This window comes from Salvelinus fontinalis, chromosome 18, assembly GCF_029448725.1.
Source record: "Salvelinus fontinalis isolate EN_2023a chromosome 18, ASM2944872v1, whole genome shotgun sequence".
Taxonomy (NCBI): Eukaryota; Metazoa; Chordata; class Actinopteri; order Salmoniformes; family Salmonidae; genus Salvelinus; species Salvelinus fontinalis.
The window spans coordinates 10,815,071-10,830,540 of record NC_074682.1 but is presented as its reverse complement, the minus strand read 5'-3'; the positions used below and the strand labels follow the sequence as shown (position 1 = coordinate 10,830,540).

Below are 15,470 nucleotides of genomic sequence, written 5' to 3'. Positions count from 1 at the left end.
TTTGGCATGAAGCCTTAGAATTCTTAGGACAGGAATGATTGTAGTCATCTTAAAACGTAGGGATTACAGACTGGAACAAGGAGGCTGAAATTTACAGTGAATATGCCATATGGTGCCTGGATCATATTTGTTTTTACCTTGGAGGATAAAGGATTCTTTCCAGGTCATTATTAGAGACATACTTCTATTTGAGCCAGGCCTCTATTTCTTTAATACACTCAGTTTTTTCTCATTTACATAGTTAATTGTTTAACCATTCATTTACAGCCATTTTGAAAAATGTCTTCATTTCTTGCACTAATGTGTTGTCATTTACACAGTGTTTCACATTTCTTTCATTTTAGTATGACTCTATTTCGAGAGATTCTTTTTTTTCCTTCACAGAATAATTATTCTGGGCCAATTGTGTGCCGCCCTATGGGACTCCCGATCACGGCCGGTTGTGATCAAACCCAGGTCTGTATCACAAAAAATATATAAACAAATATTCCCAGTCAGAGCTTGTTTATTTTTGAGTTCCCAGTTGTCTTGAACGTGACATTGATGCTCAGAGGGAGACGGCAGGGTATTCCCTTTGAGTCAGGAACCAAAACTCCTCCATAGTGACCCGTAAATGCATTCGGTCACGACAGCTCGATCAGCTGTTCGATTTCACTTACCAGCATGTCAACTGAGCTGTGTGCTTAGGGTCATTGTCCTGTTGGAAGGTGAACCTTTGCCCCAGTCTGAGGTCCTGAATGCTCTGGAGCAGGTTTTCATCAAGGATCTCTCTGTACTTTGCTCCCTTCATCTTTGCCTCGATCCTGACTAGTCTCCCAGTCCCTGCCGCTGAAAAACATCACCAAAGCATGATGCTGCCACCACCATGTTTCACCGTAGGGATGGTGCCAGGTTTACTACAGACGTAATGCTTGGCATTCAGACCAGAGTTCAATCTTGGTTTCATCAGACTAGAGAATTTTGTTTCTCATGGTCTGAGAGTCTTTAGGTGCCTTTTGCCAAATTCCAAGCGGGCTGTCATATGCCTTTTATTGAGGAGTGGCTTCCGCCTGGCCACTCTACCATAAAGACCTGATTGGTGGAGTGCTGTAGAGATGGTTGTCCTTCTGGAAGGTTCTCCCATCTCCACAGAGGAACTCTAGAGCTCTGTAAGAGTGACCATCGAGTTCTTGGTCACCTCCCTGACCAATGTCCTTCTCCCCCGATTGCTCAGTTTGGCCGGGCAGCCTTGGTGGTTCCAAACTTCTTCCATTTTAGAATGATGGAGGCCACTGTATTCTTCGGGACCTTCAATGCTGCAGAAATGTTTTGGTATCCTTCCCCAGATGTGTGCCTCAACGCAATCCTGTCTTGGAGCTCTACGCACAATTCTTTCGACTTCATAGCTTGGTTTTTGCTCTGACATGCACTGTCAACTGTGGGACCTTATATAGACAGGTGTGTGCCTTTCCAAATCATGTCCAATAAATGTAATTTACCACATGTGGACTCCAATCAAGTTGTAGAAACATCTCAAGGATGATCAATGGAAACAGGATGCACCTGAGCTGAATTTTGCATCTCACAGCAAAGGATCTGAATACTTATTTAACTTAATACATAAATAAGGTATTTATGGTTTTTTTAAAACCTGTTTTCTAAAAGCCTGTTTTCGCTTTGACATTATGGGGTATTGTGTGTAGATTGCTGGAAAAAAAAAATATATTATAGAATAAGGTCAATGTGGAAAAGGTCAATGGGTCTGAATACTTTCCGAAGGCACTGTATAGTATGCTTACTTACAGATCGTGCCTTTCTCTAAGCAGTAGGAAGCAGATTATTCAGTCAACCAGTTTTTGAATATGGTGTTTACAAGGCCCATACTTCATAAACTTCCTATCTAACTTTATTGTTGAGATATAGACACCTGAGTTCCTATCGTCTCCCTGAGCTAAGTAAATATGCTTTTGGTTTTAATGCACCGTATTGCTTGAACAAAGTTCTAAATGTAATGTATTGATTGGGGACTTATTTGTGAGGAATGTTTTTCTGGTTGATTTGTGATGTTATATTTGTGCTTCGAATGACTGTGTTTTTTTAAGGAAGAAATTAATACGTTTCTGGCTAACAACACAAAGAGATGAGCAGCAGCCTGGAGTTCATGTCTGGCATGAAAGGAGGCGTTCAAGTTGACGCCTAGTTGTTCCCGGGTCCCAGTTGTCACAGGAACTCATAATTCAGTTTGAAAAACTGTGTTTATCAAATCTTTACATAGGGAGGACGCAGCAGTAGTCGACTATGCATCTTCGACATTATCGACTATGCATCTCTGTGGTTATCATTTACACAAGTAAATTATTTTCCACAAATACGTTTACCGAGATCATAGTAAAAAATGTGTAACATTTGCCTGGAAATATTTTTTTTTATCAGTTTCTGTTATTTCCTAGCTGCACAACACCCCCCCCCCTCCTTTTTACAATGAGATGATCCGAGATAATGACGCACTTCCTCCATGATGATGCCATTTTGATCGGAAAGAATAGCGTGTTTATTTTCGTCGCAGGTGTGTTTGAGTTTGAATATTTTCTCTAAACGCGCAGTATTACGTGTATGCTACTTTAGAAAATCTTAGTTAAGACTTAACCTTAATTATACGATTGCTCGATTTCAAATTTCTTGGACGAAATTTCAACTTTTAGGACCAACACGGCACGAGACGCCGTTAGCTCACTGAAAGCCCCATTGCTAAAGCTAGGTCGTCCGGTGTAGATGACAGAGCAAGCTAACTTACCTAACAAAGGAACGCGGAGTGTGACCGAGGCAGGTTCGTTTGCTTGAATATCTCACGAGATCTAGTTAACTAAATAGTTTAAATACAATTTAATTTAAGCAGCGTCCATTTCAACATCTGAACTGACTTTTATTTTATAAATCGCGGTGTATTTTCGGGACTATTTTTGTATTAATCAACTATTCGTCGCGCATATCGAAGTGAGTAGAGCGCTAACTTTACATAGCCAGTGCAGTGTTTTTGACTGAGAAAAGGTACAAATGGCAGAGTTGTACATTCGTGTGGCCGAAGAAGAGAATGAGGAGCCCATGGAGATCCCCTCTGAGGATGATGGCTCTGTGTTGCTTTCTACCGTGGCAGCTCAGTTTCCTGGGGCCTGTGGCCTACGATTCAGGAGTCCTGTTTCACAGTGCATGAGAGGGGTCCGTTTGGTGGAAGGGATTCTTCATGCGCCTGAGAACGGCTGGGGCAATCTGGTCTATGTCGTCAATTATCCCAAAGGTATGTTGACTAAACTATGACATGTTTATTTTAATTAGCCACCAACTAGTGGACAATTGTATTATAATATTTACATACTCAATTAAAGATTGAAATGTTCCCTAGCTATACTCATTCCACATGATGTATATAGCTATACTCATTCCACATGATGCCTATCTAACTAGGCAAATGTCAGTCTCAAGTGCTACATCAAGGAATGAATGATGATCCCTACCACACTATTTCAGACAATAAAAGGAAAATGGACGAGATCGATGCCGCCTCTGCTGTGAAGATGAAGAGAGGTGACATGAAGACATCTGATCTGATTGTACTGGGGTTGCCATGGAAGACAACTGAGCAGGACCTGAAAGATTACTTCAGCACCTTTGGGGAAGTCATCATGGTGCAGGTACAGTTGCAAATTTGCAAATCTTTGCAGATATTTCTTTCAGGTACCTTCACTATTTTTGTTCTCCAAGCTTTAAATTGGAACTGACACTGTTTTAACCATTTTATAAAACAAATGCATAATCGTATCTGTCTAAAATGTCAAATTCAGTTTATGCTTCAAAACAAACTTTTTAAGAGTAAAAAAAAACGCTTAAACTCAACATTCCATTACATATATATAGTAAGGTTTTGTTGTCAGAATTAAATGGATGCAGCCAATGCATGATTAATAAAATTCAACAATAAATAGCTCGATAGTCTATCAGTTTCTAAATCACAGCTAGTGTGTTGGCTGCCCCTAGTCATTCAGGGATTGTACTGTTTCACTCACCGCCTTATCTCAGCTCACTGGTCACCATAGCAACACCCACCCATAGCATGCGCTCCAGCATGTATATTTCACTGGTCATCCCCAATGCCAACATCTCCTTTGGCCAACTTTCCTTCCAGTTCTCTGCTGCCAATAACTGAAACAAATTGCAAAAATCACTGAAGTTGGAGACTTATATCTCCCTCACTAACTTTAAACTTCTTACGGCTGAGATCCCGTTAACGGGATCGTTATGACAACAGCCAGTGAAAATGCAGGGTGCCAAATTCAAACAGAAATCTCATAATTAAAATTCCTCAAACATACAAGTATTTTACACCATTTTAAAGATAAACTTGTTGTTAATCCCACCACAGTGTCCGATTTCAAAAAGGCTTTACGACGAAAGCATACCATGGGATTATGTTAGGTCAGCACCTAGTCACAGAAAAACACAGCCATTTTTCCAGCCAAAGAGAGGAGTCACAAAAAGCAGAAAGAGATAAAATGAATCACTAACCTTTGATGATCTTCATAGGACTTCATGTTACACAATACATGTATGTTTTGATAGATAAAGTTCATATTTATATCCAAAAATCTCAGTTTACGTTGGCGCGTTATGTTCAGTAATGTTTAGCATCCAAAACATCCGGTGATTTTGCAGAGAGCCAGATCAATTTACAGAAATACTCATAATAAACATTGATAAAAGATACAAGTGTTATGCATGGAACTTTAGATAAACTTCTCCTTAATGCAACCGCTGTGTCAGATTTCGAAAAAGCACACCATTGCAATAATCTGAGTACAGCGCTCAGAGACCAAAACAAGCCATACAGATACCCGCCATGTTGTGGAGTCAACAGAAGTCAGAAATAGCATTATAAATATTCACTTACCTTTGATCTTCATCAGAATGCACTCCCTGGAGTCCCAGTTTCACAATAAATGTTTGTTTTGTTCGATAAAGTCCATAATTTATGTCCAAATACCTCCTTTTTGTTTGCGTTTATTTCCAAAATCCAAATTGATGACAGTCAGACGAAAAGTTAAAAAATTCCATTACAGTTCGTAGAAACATGTCAAACGATGTATAGAATCAATCTTTAGGATATTTTTAATATAAATATTCAATAATGTTTCAACCGGAGAAGTCCTTTGTCTTTAGAAAGGAAAAGGAACGCAGCTACCTCTCACGGGCGTGCGTCTGACTGAGCTCATGGCATTCTGCCAGACCTCTTACTCAATCAGCTCTTATTCTCTCCTCCTTCACAGTAGAAGCCTGAAACAAGGTTCTAAAGACTGTTGACATCTAGTGGAAGCCTTAGGATGTGCAATATGACCCCATAGACACTGTATATTGAATTGGCAAAGACTTGAAAACCTACAAACCTCAGATTTCTCACTTCCTAGTCAATTTTTTTCTCGGGTTTTTGCCTGTTGTATGAGTTCTGTTACTCACAGACATCATTCAAACAGTTTTAGTGTTTTCTATCCAAATCTACTAATAATATGCATATCTTAGCTTCTGGGCCTGAGTAGCAGGCAGTTTACTCTGGGCACCTTATTCATCCAAGTTACTCAATACTATACCCCCAGCCATAAGAAGTTAAGTGTCAGCTGTCAGAGCAGCTTACCGATCGCTGCAGCTGTACACAGCCCATCTGTAAATAGCCCATCCAACCAACTACCTGCCTTATCCCCATATTTGTTTTTGTTTTTCTGCTCTTTTGCACACCAGTATTTCTTCTTGCACATCCTCATCTGCACATATCACTCCAGTGTAAATTGCTAAATTGTAATTACTTCGCCACTATTGGCCTATTTATTGCCTTACCTCCTTACTTCATTTGCACACACTGTATACAGATTTTTCTATTGTGTTATTGACTACGTTTGTTTATCCCATGTGTAACACTGTTTTTGTCGCACTGCTTTGCTTTATCTTGGCCAGGTCGCAGTTGTAAATGAGAACTTGTTCTCAACTGGCCTACCTGGTTAAATAAAGGTAAAATAACTATATTTTAGACAAAACCTGATTGGGAATCTCAACACAATCATATGTAGCTAAGGCTATAGCGTATCTATTTATGTAGGCCTACTTATTTAGCAAGCTAGCAATATGACTTGATAGCCAAGTCATCTAGCTAGCTAGAACCTAATGACATGGAGCCTTGTACCACAGAACAATGTGCCAGATATTTCACCGGATGTATGTGTGAAGCATACAGTAGGCGATTCTACTCACTACCAGATACGTTGATGAGGAAGCCCAGTGGGAGGTGATGGGTTTTGGCCGTTGATGAAACATTTGATCTCAGTGCAGTTTTCTGTTGCAAAAACTAGAATCTGTTGCCAAGAATGGACAAAGTTTTTTGTAGATTTTTACCCTTTTCCTAAGTAAAAATAGCATTGTTTAGGAGTTCAAGGGTAAATTGAGTTATTGCACATGCGCACTTCACAGAGAAGGCGTTCGCTAACAGAAATATGCAGATGCATGCTAGAACACGCCATTAGGATCTTGCTAGCTCATGCTTGGCTCTGCCTCCTTCCTTGCTTGTTCTGCCCACTGACACATTTCTTTCCATTGGAAATGATAGGCTGTGGTCTCTTGGGTTAGTTATAAGAATCTTTGCCTGTATTGTTACCTAGATAGCTGCTGGAGGTTATTGCCTGGAAGTGTCAGCTTTGGTGGCTACAGCGATTGGGATTGAAGTGTCACTTTGGTTGGCTAAGAAATGTGACTCACTCATTAGTTTAAGATGGCTACTCATTTACTCAAACTTGAACAACTGTTAGCATATCTCCTAGTTGTCAGTCAAAATGTATTTGATATGGATGCAATTAGCACTGAGCAGACAGGCAAGCTGTAAATCCATCCACTTGTTAAATTGTGTGTTATTATGGGACTGGGGGCAGGGTAGCCTACTATTCCTCATTGTATTCACGGTGCAATTTTGACAGAAATAGTTAGGTTTTATCTATCATTCCCTGTGCTAGGTTTTGGCTCATCTGGCTCAGGCTAACATCGTTCTGTTGTATCGGCAACTGAGGGAGAGAGCATACCTGTTTTAAATTTTCACCCCTTTTTCACCCCAATTTCGTGGTATCCAATTGGTAATAGTTAGTCTTGTCTCATCGCTGCAACTCCCGTACAGACTCGGGAGAGGCGGAGGTCGAGAGCCATGCGGTCCTCCGAAACACAACCCAACCAAGCCGCAATGCTTCTTGACACAATGCCCATCCAACCCGGAAGCCAGCCGCACCAATGTGTCGGAGGAAACACCGTACTCCTGGCGACTGTGTCAGCGTGCACTGCGCCCGGCCCGCCACAGGAGTCGCTAGTACCCGATGAGACAAGGATATCCCTACCGGCCAAACCCTCCCTAACCCGTACGACGCTGGTCCAATTGTGCGCCGCCCCATGGGCCTCCCGGTCGCGGCCGGCTGCAACAGAACCCATTCTCTAGTGGCACAGCTAGCACTGCGATGCAGTGCCTTAGACCTCTGCGCCACTCGGGAGGCCACCCGTTGGTTTTTTGATCAATATGAAGTTCTCAAGTAAGACTGCCGTGGTATTATATATTTGCAGAAAACCATTCAGGTTTCTTGTGAATTTTGCTACTGCTTTCTAACCAAAGTTGAGTTCTGCTGCATGTAAACAGTCTAGTAGTGCAACATCAACGTGAATGGCATAGGACTGTTTGGCATGGCCTATTTTCATAATAGGCCAACTCTAGCTGTGATTGGTTATGGCGCACTGGTCTGTGTAGAGTCGACCTGGACAACACTGACATTTCTTTTTTTCGCTGCAGTGTCTATTAATTCCCCAAAAGCAGGGCCGCTTTCCCATTCATTTCACTCTAGATTTTTCACATACCTGACTCTACGTCATTTCCAAACCAGATATGTGCTCTGCTTGTTGCAAAATGAGAAATGTGTCATTCTTTCCGAGGGTGTGTGTGATAAGAATATACATTTTGTTTTTGATGTTGCTAAATCTTGTCAGTTCCTCTTTAGTGTGCAATGCCTTGGTATGTCTGTGGTGCCTTCACTACATGCTCCTCTTCACAGGTGAAACGAGATGTGAAGACTGGAAACTCAAAGGGGTTTGGCTTTGTGAGGTTTACTGAGTATGAGACTCAAGACAAAGTGATCTCACAACGCCACATGATTGATGGAAGATGGTGTGACTGCAAACTCCCCAACTCCAAGGTAGGTGTTTTGTTTCTGTATGGTGTGTTACGTGGATTATTAACGGCAAGAGCACTTGTTTCAGATGTGAATTCAGGTGAAACCTATGATCCCTTATTGATTTCACTTGTCAAATCCACTTCAAATCAGTGTAGATGAAGAGGAGGAGACAGGCTAAATAATCATTTTTAAGCCTTGAGACAATTGAGACATGGATTGTGTGCGTGTCATTCAGAGGGTGAATGAGCAAGGCAAAAGATATAAGTGCCTTTGAGCGGGGGGGGGGTATGATGGTAGGTGCCAGGCGCACCGGTTTGTGTCAAGAACTGCAACACCGCTGGGTATTTCACTCAACAGTTTCCATGTATGTCAAGAATGGTCCACCACCCAAAGGACGTCCAGCCATCTTGAGACAACTGTGGGAAGCATTGGAGTCAACATGGGCCAGCATCCCTGTGGAACGCTTCCGATACCTTGGAGATTCCATGCCCTGACGAATTGAGGCTGTTTTGTGGGGGGGAGGGTGCAACTCAATAATAGGAAGGTGTTCCTAATGTTTGCTATATTGTTAATGTGTGAACCTTTCCATTTTTTTTGTAAAACAGCAAGGTCCAGATGAGCCCATGAGAAGCAGGAAAGTGTTTGTAGGCCGTTGCACTGAAGACTTGTCCGCTGATGAACTGCGACAGTTCTTCATGCAGTATGGTGAGGTCACTGACGTCTTCATCCCCAAGCCCTTCCGTGCCTTTGCCTTCGTCAGCTTTGCCGATGACCAGGTAGGTGCCACCGCAAATTCAAAGACCTTGTTCTATTTGCCGTCTGCTGAGTTGCCCCTTTAATGTCAGACTGACCCGCATGTCTTCTCTCCAGGTTGCCAGTTCCCTATGTGGAGAGGACCTGATTATTAAGGGGGTCAGCGTGCACATCTCAAATGCTGAGCCAAAGCACGGCAGTAGGCAGATGACGGAGCGAGCAGGGCGGTTTGGAAACGGGTTTGGGGCTCAGGGCTTTGGTAGTAACCGCACAGGGTTAGGGACCAGCGCCAGTAGTAATATGGCTAATTTTGGCAACTTTAGTCTGAACCCTGCCATGATGGCTGCTGCTCAGGCTGCCCTACAGAGCAGTTGGGGAATGATGGGTATGTTGGCTAGTCAGCAAGGGCAAACTGCCACCTCAGGCACCACCTCCACTGGGCAGACTAACTCCACCAGGGATCAGAGCCAGGCCTACAGCACAGGCAACAGTAACTACGGCACCAACTCAGCCAGTCTAGGTTGGGGTACCGGTTCTAACGCAACAGCCAGTGGTAGTGGGTTTAGCTCAGGATTTGGCTCCAGTATGGAGTCCAAGTCTTCTGGGTGGGGTATGTGAAATAGTTTGGTAAGTATTGTGAGATGTCTTTTTCCTAATTTATTTCTGGTGTTATGTGTATCTGATACTTAAATGCTTTTGTGAAGGCTGTTTTGTACAGTTGGAGAAAAAAATACTCAAGATTAATTTAGAAAGTGTTTGAAGTGATTTATTGTTTACCCGAGTAGTGCTACTTTTGAAGTCAAAATTTATTTGTTCTTAAGTTTGTTATATCCTGACTTATTTTCAACTGGATTCTTTGATGCATGCATTGTGAGTTGTGATGTTTCTGAATGCATGAGAAATCACTGGTTCACCATCCATCCATATATTTGACAACAATCTTGCATTGGAAAGAATCTGGTTGAAACTTAAATGTTTTAAGTGCAACTTTATTTTCAGTCTCTAGTTAAATGGAAACGCCTTCACTACAATCTCTTCTGCAGTTCACCTCTCTTCCATTTTCCCGGGAAGAAGCTCCTCTTTGGCAGCATTCTTTGGGTGATGTCAATATCACTCTCTTCCATCTATAAATGCTTTGCCATCAAAGAACGGCTTCACTCCGCATGTTCTAAGAGACGGTGGGTGTTTAATTTTTATCCACTTTTTAATGGAAAGAACTGCGCAACTGACATTAAGAACTCGTGAGTGCGATTGAGGATGGCTTGTGGCGAAGAGTGAATCGATGAGTGAGCGAACAGAGAGAAAAAGAAAGCGTGAAACGGACTGGTTGTGCGATGAAAGAGCCCAATTTGACTGCTGATGTGAGTGTGAATGGAATCGGCAGATGCTACAAGCCCCCCCTCCCCTAAATGGACTTTCATTTACTAGTACTTCAAGATCTCTCTTTGCAATTTGTCCCACCCTCCTGTAGTATATTGATCAAGTGCAGAAGTGGTACCCAAATGTAGTGTGGAATGTTGTGCTGAATATTTGTCTTGTATTATATAACCTACATGACCTGAGTGCTGTATGGTGTGTGTGGTTTCTTTCCTTGTTATTGATGCTCTCTGTGTGAACTTTGATGTGGATGACACCTGCTGAGGACACTGGGGACGTGAGTGATGGTGTGAGAACGTGGTGTGGTTGTCAAATGTTTCCCAGTGTGTGATTCTCCGGTGTGTTTTAGATATGTAAAACGGAGGTCTCTAATAAAATGTTTGAATAGTTATGTTTATTTGAATACTAGTTACTTTTGTGTCATTTGAATTGTCAAATCTAACTTAATTCACATATCTAGGGACCTTGGACACTGCTGACCGAGGTTTCCATCTGAACCCAGACTGGAGTCAGTGTCCTGAAGGATGAAGACAGAAGTCCTCACAGGCTTGAAATGGGGCCTCTTATATTTATGCCAACTTAAAAGGAGTCAGAATTGGGTAGTAAGTTTGGATACATTTATGATCTATTCTGTCAGATATAACCAAGTTTTTTTTTTTCAATGGGCTTCATTTTAAATGAACGTGAATGCATTATTTGGGCAGAAGACAAATAATGAACAGGTTGTTATTTCAGATTTGCACACTGGGAAATAGTGTCCATAAAGGATGTTATGGCATGTGTTGAAATGAAGCTAAATGGAAACACCAGTTGTCCTTTTTTAATAATATTTTTTTATTGAACAGATTTTTTTAGTATAACCTGTTTGTGGAGATGAAGTTGAAACCGTGCTCTTACATTTCAGCCAATTAATATATTCTCACTGTACCACTTGATGGATGATAATTAATAAATGTATTCTACAAGTTGGTTGAGCCAGTTGATGCCCTTTAATGTGCAATATTAGTACAATTGCAGCCGTTACCTAGTAGTGTCTGCACAATAGAACCTATTCACTTAGTACTAGGGTAGCCTCTTAGCTCTAGCATGTTCCTTCCTACTCAATAGCCTCCGTAGCCTTGTTCTTCCCTGCACTCTGTCTGCTCCTGGTTCGTGCTGACAAACTCTTCCCTCTTCCTTTGTGTGAAGTTACAAGAAAGGGGAATACATTGTCAGACGACGACAGTTTCATTGCCAGGTCGTTGCACTCATCTGATTTTATGAAACCGAAGCAAATGATGAAAGCTCGTGGTATTGCGTTACGTTTGCTTATAGATGTGTAATGCTTTTGAATGAACTGTTTATTCTGTTTACAACTGACCTTGCAGAGCAGTTGATGCCAAAATGTTCCTACTTACTTCTGAACCGCAAGAATATAACTACACTGCATAAATGAGAGCCTGGAAATCAAGTCCTTCTGAATCCGTCTGAATAAACACAGATTTTAAAACATCACTGCAAACTGAATGAAGACCTTTTACCTTGCAAAAATATCTTAAAGAATAAAGAATACCGCCAATCATCTGAAACATACAAGCAGGCTTCGTGTGTGCGTGTCCGTGTATAGTGGATTCCTCTCCCTGTCGCTCCCTCGACTGCATTGCTCTGAAAACGCAGGGCGGGGGAAAGCCATGATGACCTCTAGGCTCAAGGGAAAGTTATCTTCGCCTGCCAAGTTTTTCCCCCCCACAGTACAGTCGAAGGAAAGGAGACAAGGGGAAGAATATACTTTTGACCATCGAGCTGCACCAAAATAGTTTTAAAACTAATTATACAAGTGCCTTGTTTTTTTGGAGACCATTTAACCACTTTACCAAAGAGCACCTGGTACCTACAAAGTTCTATTGTATCCCAGCAGCGCTTCTTCCTTTTCTCTACATGTTCCTTCACTTCGTTTCTTTTCATTAATGATACTTCTGAGGACTTGGTAGTCGATGTATGTTCGTCTGACCGTCTGTGTTGGGGAGTAGTGAACTACATGTAATTCAAATAGTAATTAACCTACATTTTGAAGTAGCGTGGTGGTAGTTTAACTAAATTCAAATCTTGGTAGTGTTTCAGTAGTTCTGCCATGTAAGGGTGTAGCTAACTACTGGAACTACACAATACTTTTTTGAGAAATAAAATATGGACGAAGTAGGCAAGAATTTACTTTCAGATCTGCCTAATTCTCCCTTAAAACATTTTTTTGTGTTTTATAGACTCAATTCCACATTCTGTCAACGTTGACTGTAGAGTTATCTGTTCTTTGCAGACCTATGACATTTCAGATTTAGATATGATACATTTTCGCAAAGTCATTTTGTGGCCGGTGACACTTTGATTCTTGAAAGTCCAATATCTTGACAATTTGACTGTTGACATGCAAAACATGTTGGGGCTGTATTAACAGTGGACTAATGGAAAAATAGATCGTTTTTGAGTGGATGTTCCCTTTAAGGGTAGTTTTAGTGTGAAGTAAATCAAGTAGCTTGGTAAACGTTATTTTCCGAGTAGCTTCTCCAACACTGCTGACTATTCATCTGTGGTCATTCAGGAAAATAAACTAGGAAAGGGAGCCATTGAAGCAAGTGACTGTTAGGATTTCTTTCACAACGTGAAAATAATTCATACATACTACAGAATAGTAGGCTGATACACAGCCAATACAGTAGATGGCGGCATGCACCTAACAACTGGATTTAATGATTTACTGGGCTCTGCTCAGCGAAGCAAACGAAGACCTAGTTAGAACTGTTTACCGATTATAGATAACCTCCAATGCGGGACACATGTTGCTTAAACTGGGACAGTTATTTGCCAACTACTTAGCTTGATTGCATTAATGTTACGCTCTTAAGACGGAATGTTACTGTTAAAATAACTGTACTTTCTGTTATTAACTGTATACAGTACCCCTAGACCCAATACAATTCACATACCATCCCAGCAGATCCACGGACGACACAATTGCCACTGCACTGCACACTGCCCTATCCCACCTGGAGAAGATAAATACTGTACCTATGTAAGAATGCTGTTCATCGACTACAGCTCAGCCTTCAACACCATAGTGCCCCCCAAGCACATCACAATGTTCAGGGCCCTGGATCTGAACCCCTCCCTGTGTAACTGGGTCCTGGTTTTCCTGACTGGCCTATCCTAAGTGGTGAAGGTAGGCAACAACACCTTTGCCACACTGATCCTCAACACGGGGGCTCCACAGGGGTATGTGCTCACCCCCCTCCTGTACTCCCTGTTCACCTATGACTGTGTGGCCATGTACGTCTCCAACTCAATCATCTATTTTTCTGATGACACAACAGTGGTAAGTCTGATTACCAACAATGACGAGACAGCCTACAGCGAGGAGGTTAGAGCCCTGGTTGAGTTGCGGCAGGAAAATAATCTCAATGTCAACAAAACAAAGGAGCTGATCGTGGACTGCAGAGAGTGCATGCCACCTTTCATATCGATAGGCTGCAGTGGACTGTCAAAAGCTTCAGGTTTCTCGGGCGTGCACATCACTGACATCAGAGACAGTGTGGTGAAGAAGGCTCAACACCGCCTGGTACGGAAATTGCACCGTTCACAACCGCAGGGCTCTCCAGTGGTGGTGCGGTCAGCCCAACACATCATAAGGGCCACACTGCCTGCCCTCCAGGACATCTACAGCACCCTGTGTCACAAGAAGGTCAAGAAGATCATCAAGGACCCTAGCCACGGCCTGGTCACCCCACTACCATGTAGAAGTAGAAGATAGTACAGGTGCATCAAAGCTGGGACCGAGAAACTGACAAACAGCTTCTATCTCCAGGTTATCAGACTGTTAAATAGTCACCAGAAGCCGGCCTCCGCCCAGTACCCTGCCCTGAACCTTAGTCACTGTTACTAGCTGGCTACCACCCGGTACTCTACCCTGCACCTTAGAGACTGCTTTGCCCTATGTACATAGAGTCATTGAACACTGGTCACTTTAATAATGTTTACATACTCTTTTAGCCACTTTATATGAGCAGTGCCTTCAGAAAGTATTCACACCCCTAGACTTTTTCCACATTTTGTTGTGTTGTGCATGTAGAATGGATTCAATTTAAATAGTTTGTCACACAATACCACATGTCAAAGTGGAATTAGGTTTTTCTACATTTTTACAAATTAATTAAATAAAAAAACTGAAATAAGGTCCCTCGGTCGAGCAGTGAATTTCAAACACAGATTCAACCACAAAGACCAGGGAGGTTGTCCAATGCCCTGCAAAGAAGGGCACCTATTGGTAGATGGGTAAAAAAAGCAGAATATCCCTTTGAGCATGATAAAGTTATTAATTACACTTTGGATGGGGTATCAATATACCCAGTAACTACAAAGATACAGGCTTCCTTCCTAACTCAGTTGCCGGAGAGGAAGGAAAACGCTCAGGAATTTCACCATGAGGCCAATGGTGACTTTTTAAAACAGTTACAGTGGTTAATGGCTGTGATTTGAGAAAAACAGGATGGATCAACACCATTGTAGTTACTCCACAATACTAACCTAAATCACAGAGTGAAAAGAAGGAAGCCTGTACAGAATACAAATATTCCAAAACAACCATCCTGTTTGCAATAGGGCACAAAAGTAAAACTGCACAAAATTTGGCAAAGAAATTAGCTTTATGTCCTGAATATGAAGTGTTATGTTTGGGGCAAATCAAATACAACACATCACTGAGTACCACTCTTCATATTTTCAAGCATGGTAGTGGCCGCATCATGTTCTGGGTATGCTTGTCATCGGCAAGGACTAGGGATTTTTTTTACGATAAAAATAAATGGAATAGAGCTAAGCACAGGCAAAATCCTAGAGTAAAACCTGCTTCAGTCTGCTTTCCAACAGACACTGGGAGACCAATTAACTTTTCAGCAGGACAATAACCTAAAATAAAAGGCCAAATATACACTGGAGTTGCTTACCAAGATGACATTGAATGTTCCTGGGTGGCCTAGTCACAGTTCTGACTTAAATCGGCTTGAAAATCTATGGCAAGCCTTGAAAATGTCTGTCTATCAATGATCAACAACCAACTTGACAGACCTCGAAGAATTACAAAATAACAATGTGCAA

At 41.8% G+C, this 15,470-nt stretch overlaps 1 protein-coding gene across 2 annotated transcripts; it reads left to right on the top strand.

Moving 5' to 3' along the window:
• Nucleotides 1–2,488: 2,488 nt before the first annotated feature.
• LOC129814950 (TAR DNA-binding protein 43-like) lies at nucleotides 2,489–11,315 on the top strand. 2 transcript variants are annotated; one of them, XR_008753381.1, is made up of 6 exons: nucleotides 2,489–3,274; nucleotides 3,505–3,668; nucleotides 8,097–8,237; nucleotides 8,822–8,992; nucleotides 9,087–10,147; nucleotides 10,807–11,315. XR_008753381.1 is itself a non-coding variant. In XM_055868123.1 (5 exons), exons 1-5 carry the CDS (start codon nucleotides 3,034–3,036, stop codon nucleotides 9,585–9,587), a joined length of 1,218 nt encoding a protein of 405 aa, XP_055724098.1. In that variant the 5' UTR covers nucleotides 2,489–3,033; the 3' UTR covers nucleotides 9,588–11,315. The 2 variants fall into 2 exon arrangements, 1 of the variants encoding a protein (XP_055724098.1); XM_055868123.1 differs by having other exon boundaries at nucleotides 9,087–11,315.
• Nucleotides 11,316–15,470: the final 4,155 nt, after the last annotated feature.

Coding starts and splice junctions, on each gene's coding strand:
- LOC129814950 (XM_055868123.1), top strand. CDS start 3,034: ATGGCAGAGTTGTACATTCGTGTGGCCGAAGAAGAGAATGAGGAGCCC. Junction 3,275..3,504: donor TGTCGTCAATTATCCCAAAG/GTATGTTGACTA, acceptor ACACTATTTCAG/ACAATAAAAGGAAAATGGAC. Junction 3,669..8,096: donor GGGAAGTCATCATGGTGCAG/GTACAGTTGCAA, acceptor TCCTCTTCACAG/GTGAAACGAGATGTGAAGAC.